This window comes from Cupressus sempervirens, chromosome 6 (genome assembly GCF_028749045.1).
Source record: "Cupressus sempervirens isolate cs-2001-9-10 chromosome 6, ASM2874904v1, whole genome shotgun sequence".
Lineage (NCBI taxonomy): Eukaryota > Viridiplantae > Streptophyta > Pinopsida > Cupressales > Cupressaceae > Cupressus > Cupressus sempervirens.
In genome coordinates this window covers 420,116,385-420,142,229 of record NC_143123.1, presented here as the reverse complement: position 1 = coordinate 420,142,229, position 25,845 = coordinate 420,116,385, and the positions used below count along the sequence as shown (strand labels likewise).

General features: G+C 37.2%; 1 protein-coding gene across 1 annotated transcript; it reads right to left on the bottom strand.

Moving 5' to 3' along the window:
• Positions 1 to 4,738: 4,738 nt before the first annotated feature.
• On the bottom strand, positions 4,739 to 6,712 carry LOC149552851 (putative sugar phosphate/phosphate translocator At2g25520). Its single transcript, XM_089788380.1, has one exon. It carries the CDS (start codon positions 6,153 to 6,155, stop codon positions 5,085 to 5,087), a length of 1,071 nt encoding a protein of 356 aa, XP_089644506.1. The 5' UTR covers positions 6,156 to 6,712; the 3' UTR covers positions 4,739 to 5,084.
• Positions 6,713 to 25,845: the final 19,133 nt, after the last annotated feature.

Genomic DNA, 25,845 nt, shown 5'->3' with positions numbered 1-25,845 from the left:
CATTTATAGAAGGAAAAAAGAGTTAGTCAACAAATTACAGCTGGATTAAGTTGTAATTAACAGGCAGGTCCCATAAGCTGCTTTGGTCTTCTTATTAAAATCTTCTTCTTATTAAAATCTTTCATTCATTCATTCATACATGATTTTATTTTTTTATCCCATATCAGGGATTTTTCTTACCAAATGTCATTTTTCATCCCATATGACAGTTTGTTTTCATAGCTGCTTTGGCCTTATGAACATTATTAAAATGCTTTGGCCTCGTGAACAATATTAAAATCCTTCATTCATTCATTTATGATGCCATTTTCATCCCATATCACGTATTTTTCTTACAAGATGCCATTTTTCATCCCATATGACAGTTTATTTTCTTAGCTGCTTTGGCCTCGTGTACCTTATTAAAATCCTCCGTTCATTCATTTATATATGATTTTATTTTTTTATGCCATATGATGGATTTTTCTTACAAGATTTACATTTTTCATCCCATATGACAGTTTGTTTGCATATCATAACAAGATGTTTTTATTTTCCATCCCAAAACAAATAGAATTTCATTCTTACTTGTTTTTGCCAATGTGTATGTGTTTATTCTTACATGTTTTCTGTCCGTATGATTTTAAATGCAAACTTTTGTTTGAAGAATTTTCTGTCTGCAGGCATTTCCTCCTTTTACCAGCTTTTATTTATACCATCTTTTTAATAAAAATGAAAAGATATATCAAAACATCAATGTTTGCAAGACCTCTGTCAGAGACTGCAAAAGTCAGGTGACCATTGTTGTAAAACATGTGTTCTGACCTTCATAAATTTTTTGACAGTTTTCCACGGTTCCTAGATCTGAGTGAGTTCAGATTATACATTTATGAAGCAATCTTTCCTCTAAAATTTACAACTTTCTTTGTAATTTTATATTAAACAAAAAATTAGTACAGTTACACACTAATTTTTAATTAGATTGCTAAGTGCAAACAACCGTCCTGTCAATAGCCCACTTTAATGTCTGTAAAGGGATGCCCATTGGAACGTAAATTTGATAACATGATAATTGTAACGCATAAGCCATACAACTGTTGGAATGAGAAGGAAAAGTCACAAGGGTCTACTGGAGCTTAACGATCATAATTCTGGCAGCAAACTGAAAGGAATTATAACTACAAGATCACTTTGAAGCATCTAAGAAGATCTGGTATCGGAGTACAAATTTTGTAGCAAATTGGGGTGTACAACATTTCAGAGGTAGCGAGAATCATGGAAATGGCTAAACAGTAAACTAAACCGTTAAATTATAAGATAGTTTTGAAAAAAAGTCTCCCTTGGTAAGATATACGTTTTAGTTAACTGTTTAGATGTTGCCCAAAATCATTGTGAAAGGTGATGAAATCATCCTATAAACAACATATATTAGAAAATTAAAATAATATGTTTCTGGATTGAGATTGTGTAGACATTTTGTCATCAATATTACAGATCAGACTCTGTGACCCAGCACCAGGATGATAATAAAAACTCAAAGATCATCTCCTTCCACCTCTCACAGATCATTCTGATGATGAATGCAGGGTGTGATCTAAAATGTTGATAAAGCAAATCTCAACACAGATATTGATACCATTTAAAGAGAACCAAAACAAAAGAAAGATAAAATGAAAACTGAAAACCTACTCATTCTGATGATGGATCAGGACTGTGATCCAAAATGTTGATAAAACAAATCTCAACACAAACATTGATAACATTTAGAGAAAACCAAACTAGAAGAAAGATTAAAAAACAACTGGAAACCTACTTACTATCAAAAAAATAAAAAATTTGATTTCTCTGTTTCTAGGATCTCCTTGGATTCAAATCCATGTTTCGTTGGTAACAAATAGACTCCTCCAATTACAATTAAAATGAATCTGGATAGTTATTTTACACATGTAAAATCTAGCTTGAATGGATCTAACAATATATTGTTGATTATGGCAAATCTACCTTCAATGGTGACTAGGTGCAGCAAGTGAAGTGATTTGAATATGATTTTTTGACCTTTGGACGCTTTCATTTCACTTTCCCCAAATCAGTTACCATAAATTACTGAGATCTCCCCAAACATTTTTTTAATCCAGGGTCTAATCAACCCTTGACACCTCCAACTTAAGAACAGATATCCTTGTACAATATCAACAAGAAGAGTACTTCAAATGTCAAATATAGTGAAATCTTTAAAAGCGTGGGATCTAGATGACATAATAAGAAAGTTTCTGCTTCACATGGTACTGCCGGTAGGGAGAAGGAAGCCATGATAGTAAATTTCCAAGGCTAGGTATTGATGTTGCTGGTGGTGTGTACAATTGGGATGCTTGCTGTGGATTTGGTATTTTGGTAGTTGGTGTTTAGACTTTTGAGTTGAAGTGCTGCAGATTTTTAGTTATGCGATCTAGTGTATTTCAGTATTAACTATTAAGGTCGTGTAACTGTTTCCTTTGGGGAGCAGGGACACCTACAGATCCCCTTCTAACTAATTAAAAACACAAATCCTCTGAAAGCATAATGAGATCTAGCCAAAAGCTAAATAAAATAGAACAATGCATTAAGCACTGATGAGACACCTCCAAAATAATACCATGTAAAGAATGATGATAATCAATTGCTCCAAGATCAAAAGACAAATGTACTTGAATCTTTTAATCCCACCGGTGAATAAAGCTTTTAATTTTACTGAATTTATTGGGTAAAAAACAAATGGCCTCTTATTAAATCCAATCTTCCACAATCGAATTCTGAAGTTGTTATTTTGCTCTCCCACCATGTACAAGGCCTGAACAGAACTTTTAGTGTTTTTTAATCTTAGAGGTGGCTAATTAAGATCAGATGGATGAAATTTGACATCAAGTAAATATCTGCACCAAATCACAACTTCTGATTCAAGAAACATAAAGGTCACACTCGAAGAAACACATCCCCAAAGAATAGAGATCAAGAAAACTTTCAACAAGAATCTAAACAAACAAACAAAGAGGATGGATCCTAGTTTTATGAGCTAGAGAAAATTTAGTCCTTCCAGTTTCATCCAAATATCAAAAAAGCTACTACTGATATTTTTTTTTAACTTAAGACAACAATCAAGAATAGAAACTACATATGTATCTACCAAAAACTACAATAAATATTTGCACCCAACAGGAGCTGCATAACACATGCAAATGGAAAGTGCCATACCACTTGGGCATAGCTGTCTGATAGTAAATAGTAAATTTTGCTCAGAAGGGAAAGTAATATAAAACAATAGGCTTTTGGCCTGCTGGTGAAACTGATAGAATCCATCAGGATCACTGAATGTAAGGTCCTAACACTATCACACGGGAACCGGGCTGATGGGTGGTTAGCCCCTGCAATTCCAAGGGTAATGTTCCAGCAATAGATAGCAAAAGTGGTTTCTCTAGCAGGAGAAGGGATATGGGTTACAGCAGATTCATATCAAGAACCACCATCAAAGCTTCTCTGGCAAACACACAGTCAGTGGCAACTTTGCTATAAGGGATGAAACCAAGCGCATGTCCCAGCAAATCTTCTGGAACGAATATTCAGGTTTTGGCCCTTAGAAAGAGATCTCAACATTAGACTAGCTCTTGTATCATATTAAAAAACCAATCTTGTAGATGAATAAACCCTCGATCAACTTTAAACAATAGTAACACACATCAAAAGATGAAAAAGAAAAGTTTCATCAACAAGAAAGAATTGCAGAAAGCAATATGCAAAGCCAACATCTGCATGTAGATTTGACTTTGAGCCCCTCTTTCACCAAAGGATCAAAGTGGCATGTGACTTCAAACTTTGATCCTTTTCACCAAAGATGAGCATAAATTCGAAACTTCTGTTCCCAGATAACAAACCAACCCAGTTTACCAAGAACCTCGACACATTGCAAAAGTTAATTATACAACCAAAATCTCTCTTTCACTTCTGCCCAAGCATGCTTCAATGTGGATTCAATCTTGCATTGACTACTGAAGCCTTACTGACAAGAAGGGAAATTACTTTTTGGGAATTTATACTATCAGACTTCCTGAACAAAATATTACCCAAGTCAACACACAATAATCAAAACATTCAAAGCAAATAAATATCTCCCTTTCACTTCTTCCCTGGCGTGCTTCGAAGTAGATTTAATCTTGCATTTACTACTGTAGCTTTACTAGCAAGAAAGGATATTACTATTTTGAATTTATACTATCATATTTCCTAAAACAAGATACTGCCTAAGCCATCAAATAATAATCAAAACATTTGAAGCCTACCCTACAGAAGGACTACAAGCTTGACAGAAAACATTTTATGAAACCATTAGATGCTTGCAAATAACAGGCAAGAAAACCATTTAGCGTAAAATTAGACGTATGCTAAATCATTCACAATATATGGGTGAACATTTGTTTTATAAATAAAAAGCCAGAAGACAGAAATTTTAAATAGAAATATTCTTGATTCTCATTTTCAATCTTCAGAAATCTACAACGCCCCAAAACAAAACACATGAATAAATTCCAACCAATAAAAAGAATTCATCTAGATTTAGCAATGCTGTATATGAAACAGAAATACAAAAATACAAGTTAACAATAGCATCTTCACTCTTCTGGTTCAGAATCATCATCAGATCTGTATTTAAAACAGCAACATGAATGTTCCAATAATGTGATAACCTTCATTCTAACCATATTCCACCATGAGTTATGCATTCAAACAATAGTGACAATAATGATTAAATATTAGCCAGATGATCAATCTAAATTACATGACTGTAACAAAAGTTCTTGAAATGAATGAAAATGGTTATCTAATTATTATAGGAGGAAAAAAATAAGAGGTTCTAGATTTTTCCTCAGTTTCAGCTCTGCTGACTCAAACCTTAAAAATCTAGACCTAAATCTCAACCCACTGAGGGTTGAAGAGCACAGGATTTGAATACAATAAATTATAACCCAAATTCAACTCCAGATGGCTTTAGCAAAATATACCGTATTGCCTGTGCTCACCCTAGCCATGCTATATCGTTGACTAAGATTTAAAACTATTCAAATCCTACATCTGATTTAGGCCTGAGCATCACTTTTCCCTACCAAACCCTCGCCGTCTCTCTCCGATCTCTGCTCCATCAAACCGGCCTCTTCGTCTGCTTGAGCACTCTTCTTCTGGGCCTCCTTCAATTTCAAAGCCTGCAATTTGGAGTGATTATAGTAACAAACTCCCAAGAATGCTAGCCCATACCCTAGCAAATTAATTGGTGTCACCATGTCCTTGATGACCGACCAAGAGAAGGCAATCAGTAACCAATCCTTGACAACCCCAGCTACATTCATTGTCAAAGCTGAAGTCTTTCCGATCAGAAGAAAAACTGCAAGGTTAAGGGCGAAGGCACAAAGAGAATTGGTGCCAAAGATGAAGTAATCAAAGTGGAAGGTTGAGGTCTCCTTGAGCACGGGGAACTCAACAAACAGCCATGGGACGGTCAAAAACAGAAGGCAGCAAGGAGCAACATAATAGAGTGTGGTGATGGGATTGAGGGTTATGCCCTTTGATGTAAGCAAGATCTGAATCAAAACCAACCTTGTAGCCTCAAAAACAACTGCGCCCAACTGAAGCATCACACCCCATGAATTAAACTTGGCCTCTCCATAGGCTGCAATAGCTACCCCAACAGAAATCCCAATCATGTTTGCCATGGTATTGGACTTGAAAGCATCCCTCTTTAACCCAACTCCAATAGAGTACACGACCACGGGCATCAGGGCCTTAAGCATCTGGATGAACGACACGGACAGAAAAATGTAGGCCGAATTTGAGAACCAAAGACTCATTGAATAGAGAGCTCCAATGGGGACAATGGAGGACAAATAGACCTCCTTCGACATCCCAATTGGCTCGACAAGCTTTAAAACCCTGACCAACAGAATAGCCAGAGCTGAACAGAATGCCATGTGGATCATAGTTAGGCTAATAGGGAAAGGCCAGTTATACATCTTCTTATCCAAAATGTATTTGTTAAACACAATCACAGTGAAACTCAGGAAGATCCAGATGGCCACATAGGTATAGCTCAGTAAAACCTTCTTCAGAACATTGTCGCTCACGGACTCGCCCTTTACTGATCCCTTCCCCATCATCACAAAATGGGTATTCTACTCCTCACTCTTACAGGCCAAACAGGCTAAAACCCACAATGCTTAAAATTTGAAAAACGGATCTGCAAAGCAAATATATGGATCGGTTACCTTACCTGCCTCAATCTGTGTAGAAAAACTGCCAGATCTGCAACCGCCACAACGAAATCGGGCAGAGTTTTCAGCATGTAATTACGCTCAATCAAGCAAGTGAAGATTTGAAAACATGCACAGGAGTTTAAAGAAAATATCTCGGCCTCCTGTGGCCTAAACAGCGGAGATGGCCTGCTCTCTCATACACTCATTATCTCCTCTTAATAGCATTTTATAAGTGTTTGGAATCCGTTTTACTTGGTCCGTCTGCAAACCTCCACGCGCTTGGTATTGACTTGTATTTTAGTATAATTTCAAGTATTCGCCGAATCGACCTTCCTAACCTAACGCCTCTTTTCTAGGTTTCACGTCGATATTACCCAATTCACAGTCCCAAACCATAGCCATCCCCCACGTATTTACCTTTTTGTATTTTCCTTAACTTGCCGTATGGGCACGCTGGTCTAACTCCGATACTAAGATCCCAAACCTTAGGCTTTTAAAGGCACCCCTACCAAGGTAATCTCCAAGTTAGAGTTAATTTGTTCCTTAATTTGACACATATAAATCGTGCATTTGCTTAGAAATTTGTGTTTTTTCTTTTAAATTGTTTTCAGTTAAATACAAGTTTTGAGATATTTCTTTCTAATATAATATATTATATAAAAGAGAGAACATGTGGAGCTGAATCTTGAAAGGATTAATTTTATCTATTACAAAATATTATATGTTTATACAAACTTCTTTGAATCTTAAGGATCGAGGTCTTCCATTGATTGCAATGTTGTCTTACAAGCTCTTTTGAAATAAAACTTGAAGTTATGGACACCTTTATAGTTAGATAGATACATAGACATATCTATAATTGTGTGTGTGCTCACAAGTATAGTCCAATAGATAGATACATAGACATATCTATAATTGTGTGTGTGCTCACAAGTATAGTCCACACACAACTAAGAGGGAGGGGAGATTTGATCTCTAATTATTAAAACAATGATGCACAACAATAAGAAACCATAATGATGCACAACAATATGAAATATTCTATTTTTCATCTCAGCATGGCGAGCGGGAGCGGGAGTGGTGAGAGTTCAGGCGGGAATAGGATTTTGAATCCCCTTGTACCTGGAGAACAGTCTGGGAATCTCCTTGTCAAATCTAGGGATGATGGCGAATCTGGGGATGCGGATGATGGCAAGTTCCTAGCGGATGTGGGGAGGGGGGGGTGTGTGCCAAACAGAATAAAAAATGGTCTAGCTTGTTTGGGATTCGACCCACAGGAAAATCTTCTTTTCTGTCGGTTAAAGACATTTCAACGAAGGAGAAAGGTAAGTTTTCTATTGAGATTCCTGATCAAATTATTGATAGAAACATCTCTTGTATGGAGTCTACTCTGGTTGGGCGTTTCATTGGTGCATGACCTAATATTGAAGATGTGCGAGCTTTTGTGCGGAGAAAATGGTGTTTGAAGGGTCAAGTGGATATTTTTGCTATGGCTAAAGGCTATCTTTCTTTTTTTTTCTCTTGTGATGAGGATAAGAGAGATATTTTGTGTAGTAGTCCTTAGGTTATGGGGAAGCATACCATGCTTTTACATAAATGGGCCCCCAATCTTTACTTCCTGGATGATTTAGCTATTCAAGCGCCTGTATAGGTGAAACTTCATGGTCTCCCTCTTGAGTTTTGGATGGAAGATGTTTTTCAAAGGCATAGCCAACACCTTCAAGGAACTTCTCTCTTTAGATCCGATGACAATTTCTAGGAGGAGATTGAACTATGCCAGGTTTTGTGTTGGAGTATCCCATGGGATAGACCTCCCGAAATCTATTGCTCTAAAATCTAAACTTGGGGTTTGGGACCAGAGGATTGATTATGAATCTATCCCTTTTGCATGCTTCCATTGCAAGAATGCGGGTCACTGGGCTAAGAAATGTCCTTTATTGAAAGGAAAAGCTAAAAGGCATGCTAAGAAGAGTAAAAAAATCTGGGTCAAAAAAGCCCAACCTAAAGAGATAGTGACAAAAGTCAAGAGGCCTATTCCTCCTAAGGACCTTGCCCATTTGGATAGTAGCAGTTCTTCAGTGGGGGAAAAGAAAGATATATCTAAAGAGTCTGTTATGGTGACAGTTGAGGTGCTTTCTCCCACTAAGAACCAAGCTCATTTGGAAATCTCAAAGGAAGGTCATAAGGAAGTTTTGGGGCATGTTCATTCAAAGGACCTTGCTCATTTGGATAGAAGCAACACTTTAGTAGGGGAAAAGAATGTTCTATCTATAGAGGTTGTTGCGATGACAGCTAAGGTGCCTTCTACTACTAAGAACCAAGCTCATAAGGAAATTTCTAGCAATCCAGAGGTTGAAGTGGATGTAGCTGGTGTGGATGTTGTTTCCCACCAAGATACCCCAGTATTGCATGATATTTCAAAGGAGAATGGGGAGATATCTGACTTGAGAAATCAAGATGGGGAGGATATTATTTTGTTGGGTCCCTCAAAGGATCTTAATTCTACCTTACCTATGACAACAGTGGCTAATTTGGCTACCCCTTCCCTGGATCCTCTGGAGGTTCTAGATTTGGAGATTCCTTTTACAGAGGATAGGATTAAGGTTTCTGATGGCTCCCACAAGGAGACTTTACCTCGGGCCCCTGTTGTGAAGGATAATTCCTTTATTAGTGGAGTGGTTGAGGACATTCTCACTATATCCCATGTTGAGGAAGTAGCTATGAAAAAGGATAGTTATGGGACCTGTGAGACAGCAGGAGGGAAGAAATCTAGAGGCAGAAGGATTAAAGATGGAGAGAACTTTACCCCAGTGAATAACAACAAGAAGGGAGCCAAAGTTGATTAAAGAATGGTAGTGCAACCATGAAGAATGGTGATGCTGGGTCTTTGCCATCTTCTGTTGGTAGACCTTCTAATCAACATAAAAGAATAGTTGAGGCTATTAAGAGCATTGTTGATGGTTGTTAGTGTTGGAAATAATCAAGACTAACAAGGTTACTGAGAGGGGAGGGGTGAATCAGTAACTCTAAAACTTTAACTCAATTCTGCATAATGATATTTTTACCATTCATCCATCTAAACTACTGTATGCATGAAAAGATAAACATTTGTAACACATGAACACACAGATTTGGTGACCCAGGAACCTTCCAATTAGAAAGTAAAACTGGGGTGGGGATGATACCCACAAAACTTCAATACTACAGTATAAAGTTGGTCGGTTAAGGCTTACAATGATCACTTATGATGATTTGCCTTGTTAGGAGCAAGTAGGATTGCTAGATCCACCTTGTTAAAGGATTTACAAACATACAATGAAGTATGCACTTTGTTAGGAGATTTACAAAAGACTGTTAAGTCTACCTTGTTAAAGGATTTAGCAAACTGATTCACCTATTAGGATGAAGCAGTGGATCTGATTACAACTAATTGCTGGTAAGATCCTTTGTGCTCTAATCACCTAATGTGATGAATATATCCTTTCTGCATCAATGTTGACCTTGTTGTATTCCTCTATTCTGTTGGTGATTCACTTTCCTTCTTCTCAAATTATTGCTACACATCATAATCGACTAATCTTAACATCTCATCATTTCACATGATATATACCAATCCAATATTTACACTGGCAAGGTCAGCCAAATACAAGTGAACAAGTATTACTGAGTCGGCCAGATGGTAGAAAACTCGGGTTCCACAAACTGACTTGGTGACCTTCTGATACTCGGCATCCACTACAATACACTGCATCGTCATGCACTCAGTAAGAGTAGAGGCACGGTCCATACTAATCATTCTAAGTAGCTTGGAACTCGGTAACCATTGGTGACTCGGTGAATATTGTGTCACTCCGTAAAAACTAAATCCATTCATAACCTTCTTCACTTGGTAAATATTGATTCCTTCATTTACCTTAATTATTCGGTAGTCGTTGATTCTTTCATTTACCTTGGTCACTCGGTAAACACTAAGTTCTTTGTTTACCTTGATCACTCGGTAAACACTAAGTTCTTTGTTTACCTTGATCACTCGGTAAACACTAAGTTCTTTGTTTACCTTGATCACTCGGTAAACACTAAGTTCTTTTGATGACTCGGTGACCACTGATTGCTTGGGGAACATTGTTCTGATCGGTAACCACTAACTGCTTGGAGAACACTGTTCTGCTCGGTAACCACTATGAACTTGGTAAATACTGTTGAACTACCCATATGCTCGGTTTCCAAAAGAATGCTCGGTATCAACTGTTTACCTATGGAGTTTATAAGGTAACCGCTGAATGCTCGGTGTGAACTGTAGACTAGGTGATGAGCTCGGTAAGCATTCAGAATCGAATAAGTGTTGTCACTGATGACAAATATATCATAATTCCAACAATCTCCCCCTTTGGCATTAGTGACAAAAACACTTATGAGTCAACTTATATACAATATTTGACATACTGACAACTGATTCTGCTGAATATACATGGCTTCCTTACATATGAATCCCCCATACAATATACACAAGGTATTTACCTGAGTTATATGACTTTTATTTACAGTATCTTTTTGTCCGTTTTGTACATTTATCTCACCAATAACTCTTTTTGAGTATCTCTTTCTCCCCTTTTTTGATAATAATGCCAAAGAATAAAAAAAATGTATTTACATTGAAACACCAAAATGTGAGATAAACTCTGAATGTACTTGAAGAATGAGTTGCAGAGTCTTGTCCCAATTCTTTTGCAGGATTTTGCATGTGGATAGAGCTATTTGAACTTCTGCAGAGAGTTCAATCACATGGTCTGCAACGGAGAAATTGTTGTCATGGATCAATGTTTTTGAATGGGCAATGTGCTTTTGCATTGTGTCCATGATGGGAAGGATCATATTCTGAATATCTAACAATGTAGATCGGATCCTTGACTCTTCTCTCAGCAATTCTGCTTGTTTTTCTGACAAAAATTTGATTCTGAGGTGATGAGATGAGGTTGAACTGGGGTCAAGCTTCAAGTTTTGTGTGCTTGCCTTCAGATCCTCATCTATCTTATTCAATTGCTCTCTTATTTCCTTAGTATACTCAGTAACATCACAAAGTTTAGCAAAAAGAGATGTTACATTATTAAAAGAATTTTCAATGTTGGCCAAAATTGTGGTTAATTCAACCTGTTTTATTGCTATATGCTGAGCAATGTGCTCAAGCACCTTATTATCAAATTTCTTCTTTGCCTTCTCTATCAACTTTTCTTGACCGGAGGTGTCCTCATTGAATTTATTGACTGCCTCTTCTAATTGTAGCAAAATGTGTTGAGAAGTATCAACATCAACACCTATAGCCTCAGTAATTATATTTTTCGCTCCATCAATAATTCTAAATTCTCTATCTCTCTCATTCCTTAGTTGTTTCTGCTTTTCCTTTAGTTCTATTCACTGACTGAGCAGTCTTAGTTCATCAACTGAAGCAGTATCAGTATCTATCTTTGGAATGACAATTTCAGTATCCAAATCTACATCATCATCAATTGTCTTGCCTGTAAGCAGAAGTTTTAATGGAGTCTTTGATTTTTTTGTTGTACTAACATCTTTACCTTTTGAAACAGAGACAATGGTTGATGAGGTTGGATTGGCTGTCAAAACTGGAATAGGACCAACTAAAGGAAGACTGAGAGAGGGGCTAAATGTATCCAAAATTGGTATACTTCCCAGAATTGATGTGCATACTGGAATATTTACAATTGAAGAGCTCACTGGTGCAAAAATTGGTGCTTATGTAGCTGAAGTTGACAAAATCAGAGAGCAAACTGGAAAACTTACTGTACATACTGCAGGAGTAATAGATACTTCTGATGTGGTGACTACTGCAATGGATGACTCAGTAACTAAAGAAGTTGCCTGTAGCTCAGTAGATGAAGTGGAGGTATGTAGCTTGGTAGATGAAGTGGTAGACACTTCCATTGATGATACCTGGAGCTGAGATGTGGCAGGTGCAGATGATATATCTGATGTAGTTGTGACCAAACCTGCCGAAGCTGACTCCAACCTTGATGATATCACAATTTTAGGTGGAGAGTGAGGAAGGGATGCAATAACTGCTGCTGCAATTTTCACAGGGTCATCCTCTTCCTTATCTGGCTCTTCAGCTTCTTCCTCCTTATCTTCCATCAATGCATTCAGCTCTCCTGGTGAGACTATGACGGATGGAGTGCTATCAAGCTCATCATCACTGTCGCTATCATCATCTTTGATTTCTACTGGGTCTACGTTGGGCTTATGTAGATGATAGATGTTTTTCCACATGTTTGTAGCATCATTTACAACATGTTCAATGTCTATAATCAAAATCAAACAAGTGTGGAATCTGATCATCATTTTACCTTCATGGTTTTTCATTTCAGCTTTTACTTCTGCTCCAGTGAGACTTGGTCGAAGATTCCTTAGAGATTGCTCATAAATATCTTTTACCAGTTGGGTGGCTAACTCCCATCTCGGTTGCAATCTCTCCAGTAGTTCTTTTGAGATTTGAGGGGCAATCTGGTCTGGGGAGTATTTCCATTTACCCATCTTGATGAGTACCAGTTCCTCAATTTGCATTTTCTCTGCATCAGTTCTAGTTTCAAATTTCAATGCTTTGAAATTTGTGATGCCAGCTCCTTCCTTCAATTGTTTGAGCCTTTGCTCGAATGTGGGTGCAGGCCTAACTAGTATAGGTTCCTGCTTACCTTTCCTGGTTCTTCTGGTGAATACTGTAGTAGGCTTCTTTTTGGGTTTGGTAACGATTACCTTACCTTTCTTCTTTGGTTGTTCCTCTGCAGATTCTTCTTCTCCTTCTTCTTCACCTTCTTCTTCTTCTCCTCTTTCTTCTTCTTCTCCTTCTTCATCTTCACCTTTTCCCTCGGTGAGCATAAGAGAATCGGTAGAAGTTTTCAATTTTTCTATTTTCCTCTTGCCCTTGCTTATGGCCTGTGGTAGCTTGATTTCAAGCTCAATTCTGGCCTTAGCTTCTTCATAGGTTACAAAAATTGGTTGCCTTGGGTCTACTGGCTCATTTACCAGTGCCTCTATAATGTCTCTGGTTTCATCAATATTTACCTCATAAGGAAGAGGTTTTACCCATGCAACTCGGGGTCTGACTGCCTGAATGTATACCTTGTCACAGTCAACCATGAAGCACACATCATCTTTGTAGTCCTCAACAAGTTTAGGAGGGATTCTAAATCTATTATTCATTCTTTCCTTGAAGTCTTCAAAATAATTATCTATTATACTATCAAAATTTTCACCCATCTCTGCTACAAACTCATTTATTTGATACAAAACTGGATAATCTTTCCTCCATGCAACTGTACCTTTTGAAGAGAAAAACTTTTTTACATAGAAAAATAAACAAACTAACAAAGAACCAAATTTACATGAATTGGTTTTTGAGGTTCTTATACTGTCCATGTTTTTATTAAGTTGTTTTAGCAGCACATCTACTAGGTCAAACTCCATGTTTTTCTTCACAACCTTATAGGCTAAATCTACAGCCTCACAAGGCACGCTGTTCAATCTATTGGAACTATACATCTTATATGCAATTAAATAGAGTCCAAATCTTAACTCTGCATCAGATACATTGTTGGGTTTTAATCCTCTGCCATCTCATTCAGCTAAGGTTAACTTCTGAAGTTCATCCCGACTTAGGGTTTTGGTGGTTTTTGATTTGCTTAACATTGGCAAACCCGTGATCCTATGAATCATTTTCTTTGTTATCGGGACGGGTTGCTCTAACCATAACTGACCATTATGCACTCGGCTTAAAATGTATCTTATCCATTTCATTTGAAAGTTCCTTGGCAGATGTGGGATATGGGTCAAACCTTTGGTTTTCAGATGTTTGAATTTGGGTTTGAGGGTTCCATCCACATACAACTCGGCTAGGGCATTATCCATATCTAGTGTCCCTATTTCTTGAATAGTGCATTTGAAATGAGTATGAATGTCGTTTATAAGAAGTACCTTTGGTGGAATTTTCAATTGAGCTCCATGAGGGTCAAGCGATTCGGCTATGGCGGGAACGAGCTTGAAACTAGGTGCTTTCCATTCTACTCTTTTCACAAGCATTTCAGAGCCTCTTTTTGCCTTACTGTTGCTGGTGCTTGCGGATGCCATTGCTGCTTGGTAAGTGAATGATTTCGTTAAACAAATTCTTCGCTGGAAAATCACTTCAAATCGCTTGAACTCGCTTTCGCACTCTTGGAAACTCTTTGCTTTGTATATTCTGAATTCGCGGTAAAAAATGAGATCAATTTCTGTTATTTTGATGAAAAATATGCCATTAATGCTCGGGTACAAAAGTAGCTGAGACAACCTAGGGTTTGTCAAAGAGTCACCAACTTACTCGGTAAACCTTGCAACTCGGTATACAAACAAAATCTTTCATATTACCGACCTGGCTCGGTTAAGTCTAAAACCAACCTTGCTCGGTAAAATGCATCACAGTGAACAATACTGATTTGTCATTTGCACTTCTACATTCTGGAACTGCTTAGTATATTGCTTGAAGATGCAGTCCCTGGTCCTTCTTGATGAGTCTAATTAGAAATGGTGGAGTCACCCACTTCTTGAGTGACATAGCCATTATTTGAATTTTTTGGCTCGGTAGATTTTGGAATCCACTGTTGTCTCATCTGCTTTTAAATGTTGTCAGCTTTGACTTTCTTTTCATCTTCAATTCTTCCTGTATTCATGCAATTCTTGGATATATGACCAAGTTCGGTACATGTATAACATCTTATAGTAGTATCTTTCTTCCTAGGTGATGCCTTGCATAGTTTATTCCAATGTGTCCATATTCTCCACAATAGTGACATCTGCACCAACTATTGTAGTCCCAACCAAATAATTCTTTGACAATTTGTTCTGCTGGATTGAATGATTTAGATCTACATTCAAATGCCTTGTGACCTTGTTTCTTGCATTTGTGACATTTGCCCTCAAACTTTGGTTTTATTTTGCATTCATTTGCTTTGTGACCATGTTGATTGCAATTGTAGCATTTACCATTGAATTTTCTTTTACTATTGCTCCAACATCTGTTAGATGTATGACCTAACTTTCCACAGTGATTGCAAGTAGGTTTTTGATTCTTTTGGGTACCCTATTTGGAAGATTCACCTTCTTCATTGTATCCAAGGCCTGCTTTACCTTTTTATCTATGAAGATTCTGCTCATTTTGCAAATTCAATTGATTCATATCTGCTTGAGATTTTATCATCCTTTCATTGACTTGTTTTTGAACATTTAAGTCATTTTTTAAACTTTCATTGTTTTGTCTTTCAAATCTCAGATCACTTTGCAAACTTACATTGATTTGTCTTTCAGTGATTAAATTATTTCTCAAACTTTCATTCTCAGATCTTAGAATCATAATTTCTTCATTTGCATTAGATAGTCGTCCTATAAGATCTTCATGCTGAAGGGATAGATTATTTCTTACCTCTAAGTCTTCATTTGCCTTGTTTCTCTGTTCCAAAACTTCACATAACCTGATGGATTGGACTTCTTGTTATCTTTTGAGCTTTCTTACTTCTTCCTGCAAAGAACCATTCTTTGCTAGGAGTTCCTTGATTGCTTCATTAGCTTCATTTGAATTGCATGATGGTAAAAGGTCTTCAATCCTTTCTTCAATATACTAATAATCATTCATTTGTCTTGCAAGTTCCTTCCTTCTTTTCAGGGATTGAGAAAGATGCTCCTTTGCTTCATTGAATTGAGTCATGGCCATTTCCAGATCTAGTTTTTCATTCTCAATAGATTTGTCAAGTCTAAATATCTCCATTGTCCTTGATCTTTGCTCAAGCTGTCAAACTTTTGTCCTGAGAACCATAAAGCTCTGATACCAATTGTTAGAAATAATCAAGACTAACAAAGTTACTGAGAGGGGAGGGGTGAATCAGTAACTCTAAAACTTTAACTCAATTCTGCATAATGATATTTTTACCATTCATCCATCTAAACTACTGTATGCATGAAAAGATAAACATTTGTAACACATGAACACACAGATTTGGTGACCTAGAAACCTTCCAATTAGAAACTAAAACTAGGGTGGGGATGATACCCACAAAACTTCAATACTGTAGTATAAAGTTGGCCAGTTAAGGCTTACAATGATCACTTCTGATGATCTTCCCTGTTAGGAGCAAGTAGGATTGCTAGATCCACCTTGTTAAAGGTTTCCAAACATACAATGAAGTATGCACTCTGTTAGGAGATTTACAAAAGACTGTTAAGTCTACCTTGTTAAAGGATTTAGCAAACTGATTCACCTATTAGGATGAAGCAGTGGATCTGATTACAACTGATTGCTGGTAAGATCCTTTGCGCTCTAATCACCTAATGTGATGAATATATCCTTTCTACATCAATGTTGACCTTGCTGTATTCCTCTGTTCTACTGGTGATTCGCTTTCCTTCTTCTCAAATTATTGCTACACATCATAATCAACTAATCTTAACATCTCATCATTTCACATGATATATACCAATCCAATATTTACACTGGCAAGGTCGGCCAAATACAAGTGAACAAGTATTACTAAGTCGGCCAGGTGGTAGAAAACTCGGGTTCCACAAACTGACTTGGTGACCTTCTGATACTCGGCATCCACTACATCGCCATGCACTCGGTAAGAGTAGAGGCACGATCCATACTAATTATTCTAAGTAGCTTGGAACTCGGTAACCATTGGTGACTCGGTGAATATTGTGTCACTCCGTAAAAACTGAATCCATTCATAACCTTCTTCACTTGGTAAATACTGATTCCTTCATTTACCTTAATTATTTGGTAGTCACTGATTCCTTCATTTACCTTGGTCACTCGGTAAACACTAAGTTCTTTGTTAACCTTGATCACTTGGTAAACACTAAGTTCTTTGTTTACCTTGATCACTCGGTAAACACTAAGTTCTTTGTTTACCTTGATCACTCGGTAAACACTAAGTTCTTTTGATGACTCGGTGAGCACTGACTGCTTGGGGAACACTGTTCTTCTCGGTAACCACTAACTGCTTGGAGAACACTGTTTTGCTCGGTAACCACTGTGAACTTGGTAAATACTGCTGAACTACCCATATGCTCGGTTTCCAAAAGAATGCTCGATATCAACTGTTTACCTGTGGAGTTTATAAGGTAACCGTTGAATGCCCGGTGTGAACTGTAGACTAGGTGATGAGCTCAGTAAGCATTCAGAATCGAATAAGTGTTGTCACTGATGAAAAATATATCATAATTCCAACAGTTAGAGAACTATCCTCAAATCAAAACATTTTGTTAAACTATGAATATCATATTGTGGAATATTCGAGGGTTAAATAATCCTCACAAACATGATATTTTAAAAAATATGATTAGGGATAATAGACCTGATATTTTTGTTATTCAGGAAACTAAGATGCTCAAAGATAAGGTGGAACACCTTTCTATCTTTAAGGGAGGAAAGATTTTTGGAAGTGATTATGATGGTGCTTCAGGTGGTTTGGCAGTGTTCTAGATTAAAAATTGGATTCAAGGGGAACTCATTTATCAAAGTAGAAATATGATGAATGTGTGTTTTGTTAATTCTAAAGATAATTTTAGTTGGGTTCTTACTAATGTTTATGCCCCTAATACTAAATGGAGGAGGAAAGCTCGGTGGGAAGAAATTTCTAATCAAAGAAAGCTTTTTGCTGAGGATAAGTGGTTGGTGATAGGGGATTTTAATACCCCCCTAAAGCAATCTGAAAAAGGGGAGGTAATCAGTCCATTTTGGACAATAGATTAGATCTTATGCACTTTATTGACTCCCATATGCTTCATGATCTTGATTTACATGGGATTGAGTATACATGGATGAATAGAAGGGCCGGTAAGGATCTCATTTAGGTTAGACTAGACTGGGCCCTTATCAGCAATGAATGGATTTTGAAGTTTAAATGCTCTCTTATAGCTCAGGTTCGGGTGGGCTCTGATCACTTTCCAATTTTCTTTTCGACTGACCCTTTTAGTTTTAAAAAGAATTTCCCTTTCAGATTTGAAAAAATGTGGACCCTTCATCATAATTTGGAGAACCTCATTTAGGAGTGGTGGAATATTGATGTCGAGGGTACAACTATGTTTAGAGTGGCGACCAAACTAAAAAATGTCAAGAAACACATTAAAATCTGGAATAAAATTATTTTTGGTAACATTTTTTAGAACAAAACCAAGATATTGGAGGAGCTTAAAGATATTCAAAATAAGATCCAAGCTTATGGTTATGAGATGGTCTCTAGGGAAGAGGAGAGCACTAAACTGGTTGAACTTCATGATCTCATTTCTAAGGAGGAGACCTTTTGGAGACAGTGTTCCTGAAAAGTTTTTCTTAAAGAAGGTGACAGAAACACCAAGTTCTTTCATATGACTATCTTGAAGCATAGGATGGCTAATAGAATATCCAAACTCGTGACGATTGATGGTATGACTGATAATAAGATGTCATTAAAAGGGAGGCCATGGTGTTCTTTGGTAACTTGCTGCAGTGTGACCCAAATGTGAATATGGAGAAGCAACAAATGTTCTTGGAGAATATTCTTTCCTACATTTCTAAAGCTCAGAACTCAGTCTTGACTTCCATTCCCTCTTCAGATGACATTTCTAAGGCTGTTTTTTTCTTTTGAGGGTGATAAGGCCCCTAGTCCTAATGGTTTTCCCCTCTTGTTCTTTCATAAATATTGGCATATCATTGGTCCTGATGTTTGTAATGGTGTTAAGGAATTTTTTGGTTTAAGAAACATCCTTAGAGAGTTAAATGGGACCTTCATTGCCCTTATTCCTAAGAAGCTGGGTGCTAATAGTTTGGATCAATTTAGGCCTATCAGTTTATGCAATTCTTTTTATAAGATTATTTCCAACGTTCTGACTCTCATAATTCTCTCCATTCTTCCAACTATTATTTCTAGTTAGCAAAATGGTTTTGTTCCTAGCAGGCAGATCTTGGATTCCATAATAACGGTTCTTGAAAATATCCATTCTCTTGTGGCATCTAAGAAGGAAGGGTTTTTGCTTAAGCTTGATCTCTCTAAAGCATATGATTGAGTTGACTGGAATTTCCTCCTTAGGTGTTTGGGAGCATTTGGCTTTAATAAGAGATTTAGGGATATTATCTTTATGCTTATCTCTTTAGCTTCCTTTTTTGTTCTAGTTAATGGTTCCCCTTCCTCCTTTTTTAAGGCCTCCAGGGGCCTTAGACAGGGAGACCCAATCTCTCCTATTCTTTTTATTATCCTGGTTGAATGCTTGGGAAGATTTATTAATAATATGGTTGTTAAAGGAGACTTTGTTGGTCTTAACCCTTCCTCCTCTGCTCTAGTGTGCTCACATTAGCAATTTGTGGACGATTCTATTGTCATGGGGGAGGCCTCGGTGAGAAATGCTAGGAATATTAAGAAGGCTTTGACTGACTATGGGGATGCTTCTGGCCAAACCATTAACTAGAATAAAAGTGTGATTTATTTTATTAATGTTAGTGAGGCTAGACAATTAAAGATTAAAGGGATTATTGGGTGTGAAAGTGGAATCTTGCCTAGAACTTATTTGGGGCTACCTTTGGGTTTATCTCCCCCTAATAATTTTTGGAACTCTCTCATTGACAAGATTCACTTGAAACTTGTTGGTTGGAAGGGATCCCTCCTTAGTCAAGCTGGGAAGGTCATTGTTTTCAAATCTATCCTCCAAGGTGTGTCGCTCTATGCTTTGAGTGTCTTTAAAATCCTAAGAAAGTTTGCACTTGCTATTGAGAAAATACAAAAAACTTTCTTGTGGACAAGTATGGAGACTAAAAAGAGACTTCCTCTTATTGCTTGGGAGAATGTTTGCATTCCCAAGGGGAAGGGAGGGCTTGGGCTTCGAAGGATTTCTTTTATGAATGAACTTTTATTGGCTAAACTTCTTTGGAGATGGCATAAGGAAGAGGAGGAATGGAGTAATATTTAGATTATAAATATAATTGAAATAACTTTGATTTTCAACATTTCCTTCTTTCTGATTTTGATCAAGGGGGATCTCAAATTTGGAAGAATGCTCAAGAATTTAAACACATTTTAAGGAAAGGAGTAAAATGGAAGGCTGGAAATGGTTTGAAGATACTTTTTTGGGAAGATATTTGGATCTTGGATTACCCCCTCTATGAGGATCCAAGATGGAATGGGTTTATGGAGTACTGCAAGATCAGTTTAGTACTCTGGTTAGTAATTACTGGAAGAATGGCTCATGGGTGAATCTTCTTAGCGTGGATTTGAATCTTGTTGAGCTTGCTAAATGCTTAAATGCTTATTGTCTGAACCATGAAGATGATGTTCTGATTTGGAAAAAGGATCCTAGTGGTGTGTACTCTACTTCGCCAGCTTTTGCTAATTCTTTTGAAGATTATGAGGTTCCCTGCTAGGCAATGGCTTGGGTAAAAGGTATGACTCTTAAAATTAATATCTTTTTTTGGATTCTTTTGCAAAACAAAATTTTAACCCTTGACAATCTCAAGAAGAGGGGATTCTTCATTGTTAATTGGTGTGTTCTTTGTAAGAATGATGAGAATCGGTGGATCATTTAATGCTCCATTGCCCCTTTACTACTAAAGTTTGGGATAAACTTTGGAACTTAATGAATATGGATTGGGTCCCTCATGCTACTATCCAGTTGTTCTTTTTGTCTTGGAAAGCTCCTTCTAAGAATCCTTTGATTATTAAATTGTGGGATTTTATTCTTCCTTATCTTTGCTGGGGGGTCTGGAAAGAACATAATGATAGGATCTTCAGAGGAGTGGAATCCAACTCTATTCAGGTTTTCCATAAAATCAAGGTCCTTCTGCATGAAAATATCAAAATTTGCGATAAGGGACAGCAACCTTCTAATGATTGGGATGAGGGGGTGATGAATAATTGGAATATTAGGAGCCTGATCCTGGATACAAAGGATCCTAACCCAAGGGAAAGTGCTATATTGGATTGTCCTCCAACTAATTGGTTTAAGTTGAACTTCGATGGGGCCTCGAAAGGGAACCCAAGCATTGCTAGTTGTGGAGTGGCAATTAGGAATTCTAATGGTGATTTTGTTGGTGGTATGGCTATACCTTTGGGGTGTCAAACCAATCACGTTGTGGAAGCCTCAACTACTCTTTATGGTCTTATGCATGCCAAAGACTTGAATCTGGTAAATATTTGGATTGAAGGTGATTCCCTCAACATTATAAATTGCTTAAAGAAGATATACCCACCATCATGGAACATTAGTAACATTATATCTAAGGCTGGGGATATTATTAATTCTTTTCAAAATTGTATTATTTCCCATAATTATAGGGAAGCAAATGGCTTAGCTAATTGGGCTTCCAATGTGGCGTGTTATAATGATTAAAAAAAATATGGGATTCATATGCCACTTTACCTACTGATGGCCATGATTTTGTCAAGCATGACAAATGGAAATCCCAACAAACATCTTTTAATAATGACGGTGTCAGGGAATTATGATTTTTACCTCTTCGTAGTGAAGTGGGCAATTATTTTTGGAAATGCGGGTAGCTCGCATAGATTATGGATTACTTCTTTCTATCAGTGTTTAGGTTGTGGTGATTGCAAGGCGATTGGGGTTTTTCAGTGTGAGGAAACTAGAGCTTCATCTTGCAGAGAGTTTGGGGTTTCTTAGCTGAGAAAATTAGGGTGTATGTTGCAGAGATTATGGGGGGAAGTGGAAACCGGTTGAATCACCTAGTTGCACGGATTGGAAGAATAAACTAGAGGTTTGGGATATCCTTAGGGGTGGCAATTTTACTAGCTACATGAAGAGACTTAAAGGAAATAATCCTGCTATCATGCACCAATTTGTAAAATCTTGGAAGGATGGCTCGATTTTGGTCAAGAATTAGAGGATGGAGGTTATGATTGAGACCATTGTGGAGGCTACTAGGTTGGATTTGGACAAAATGAATTTCTATAGGGAAAGGAAGATATCGGACAAGGCAATTGAGGACTTTGTTGAACCCGAATAGGAAAGAAACCGTTTGGTTAAGATAGGTACTTCTTACTTTAACCCAACTTTTGTGTCTCGTCCAAGCAGTTTGTTTTCTTTGTCATTATTGAATATTTAACTTTGGATGGTAGATATACGAAATTATATGGTTATCACTTTGTGCTTGCAAACCATTTTCGACATAATATTAGGGTGAATTTCCCTTCCTACCTATTGCAATCTCTTGCCATTTCTACTCAAGCCATTCAACGTGACCCAACTGGGGAACATGTATGCCATGAAGGGATTATGGTTTTGATCATGAATGTGCTCAAATCTAAAAAAATCCAGAAACCAAGGAATTTTAAAGTGGAAGATCAAGATACTGAAGGGAGTATTCAAGAAAAAGGCTATGACTCTTATACACAAGATGAGGCTGAAGGAGGTCTTGTTAGCCCTAAAATTGGTCTTGGTGGTAGCAACAAGAAAAAGAAGAAGAAAACTAAGAAGGAGGATTCTAACTGGGAGAGGGAAAGTGATTTTGTTGAAGAAATTGTTCACAAGCACATCAAAAATAGGGGAGGCAGTAAAGGTAAAGGCAAGGGTTGTCTAGATGAGAGAGTGTCTATGCATTCTAATGATAAGCCTTTGGCTCAATGCCTGGAGAGGAAAAGGAAGCCTGTGTAGTGTTAGGTCAATAAAAATGCTAAGAAAGTTAAAGATGATTCAGATGTTGTTATTGATGAGCAGGGATCTAAATCTGATGGGGTTGATAGTGGTATAGGGTTTTCTAAAGGTATGTTTGGCAACCCGGGCTCTATTCAGAAGGACATTGGCATCTTAAAGCATAAAATGTTTTTGCTAAACAAGGCAATGGAACAATTTTCCAAAATGGCCAGAGGGGAAAGAACCCTAGGACAACATATTGACAAGCTCTTGGAGGTCATAGGAAATGCTAAAGAAGTTAAAAATTTGATGCCTAAGATTCCTGTGATGGAAGCTAAATAGAGGGTTATGGACAAGGATATTAGCAGTGTCCAAGGGAAGGTGTCAAAACTTGAATCCAAACTAGGCAACATGGACAAACAGCTTAAGCAGATGGTGGAAAATGTTTCTACTTTCCTGAAGAAGAATGAGGTAGGTAAAGACCAGGATTCTCCCTTGGGGATTGATTCTCAAGGACCAAGTATGTGTATTGTGTTGAAAATAGAGATGAAGTAACTGAGAGGGGAGGGGTGAATTAGTTACTCCAAAATTAAATCCACAGATCCTTAGATGACTTAAATATAGCTGCTGACAATCTCACAAATAAATCTGAAACTTGATAGATGTTTTGATAACTTATTTAGCATTTAAAGTGATAACATGCATGCATAAAGAAATAACATGAACACAAGAGACACTAGATTTAACGTGGAAACCCAATTTGGGAAAAACCACCAAGTAACTAGTTACCAATTTTCACTCTTCTGAAGTGAGCCCTATTAGGAGCCAACTTTGTCAAAGGTTACAAAACACACTGTTAGGTGTGACCCTGTTAGAGGATTTGATCACTTTGTTAGAAGTGGCCTTGTTAGAGGTCTTTAAAACAATTCAACTGAATTGTCACCTTGTTAGAGGATTTACAAAATGGCTGTCAAACCAACTCTGTTAAGAGATTTTGAATCACTGTTACAATGATTAGAAAGCAACAATGAAGTGATCTAAAATATATGCAACTTATCTTTGCTAAATATAGATCTCTGTTCTGCTTCACTAGATCCTCACTGATCGATTGCAACTTTGCAGCTTCATAGGGACATCTAATTCTTCCTCAACATTTGCTCATATATTTTCTTATTCATACATTCACACTTTTATGTATCCACACACTTCTACATCTTTTGAATTCACAACTTGACCTTTCATATATACCTTACAGATTGTCAAGTTGGCTCAATCAACTGAAAAACATAAATCAGTCAGCTGCATTAAACTTAATTCTTTAGAACAATAAAATTCTTCACTGCCTGACCCAGCTCGGTGACCACTACTCAGAATGGTTTCCTCAGTGTTAACCAAATGGAGCTTGGTAAACACTGCAAACCTTGCAACTTCCTTCAGAGATCGAGTTAACTCGATAAATACTGACCTTCCTTTACTGAGCTCACTCGGTAAAAGCTAATTTTTCTTCACTTATCGAGTGAGCTCGATAAAAGCTAACTTTCCTTTGCTTACCGAGTAAGCTCGATAAAAGAAAACTTTCTTTTGCTTACCGAGTGAGCTCGGTAAAAGCTGACTTTCCTTTGCTTACCGAGTGAGCTTGGTAAAAGCTGAATTTCTTTTGCTTACCAAGTGAGCTCGGTAAAAGCTAACTTTTTGTGTAATGTTCGGGAATGCTCGGTAATCACTATAAATTGCTTTGCTAACCATCTGAGCTTGGTAGACTCTGTCTGATGGCTGATATGACATTTGTGTAACATCAAAGATAATACACAATTAACAATTGTATCCAACAATCTCCCTCATTGGCATTGATGGCAACACAACATGTCATAGCAGAAATGAAATTTGAAAACAAGTCTTTCACTTATATGGCAACACATGTCAATATAACAATTCTCCCTCTAAGATAGAAAACTCTCCCTCTTACAGTAATCTCCTTCTGTGAAAAAATTGCATAGAAAAGTCTTTTGAACAAATTTTAGAGAGATATGACAGTAATAAACTCTCCCTCTTTGACAACACATGCCAAAGACAACTCAAACTCAAATGAATTTCAATGTACCTTTAGTACTGATTCATATGCAATGTTTTCTGATTATGCTGCATCAACTGATAGATCTTCGATCTGGTATGAGTTGATGCATCACTAAAACTTTATTTTAGTGAACTTCAAATAGGGGAGTGACCCCTAACTTACCTCTTAGATACAAGAATGCATCCTTAGGTAATGGTTTTGTGAATATGTCAGCAATTTGGTCCTTTGTATGAATATATTCCAATCTAATCTCCTTATCTTGCACCAATTCTCTGACAAAATGATATTTTATTGCAATATGCTTGGTTTTGGAATGCATCACTTGATTCTTAGATATGTTGATTGCACTTGTATTATCACAGAACATAACAACTGGTTCTTTGATTTCCATTTTCATGCCTTCCAACAACTGTTTAAACCAAATAATGTTAGAATAGTTTACTGCTGCAGCAACATATTCTGCCTCTGATGTTGATTGAGATGTACAATTTTGCTTTTTGCTTGTCCAAGAAACCAACCTTTTTCCAAGAAAGAATGCACCTCCACTTGTACTTTTTCTATCATCAAGGTTTCCTGCCCAATCAGCATCAGTAAATACTTTCAAATCCAAAATTCCTCCAAACTTATACCATAAACCATACTCTTCAGTTCCTTTAAAATATCTCATTATTCTTTTGATTGCCATCAAGTGGTTTTCTCTTGGTTTTGTTGAAACTCTTGCTACAATACCAACTGCAAGGGCAATATCTGGTCTAGTATGCTACATACTGCAACTTTCCAATCATAGATCTATACAATGTTTGATCTACTTCTTTTGATTCATCTTCCCTAGTAAGTTTTAATCCAGTACACATAGGAGTCCCAACT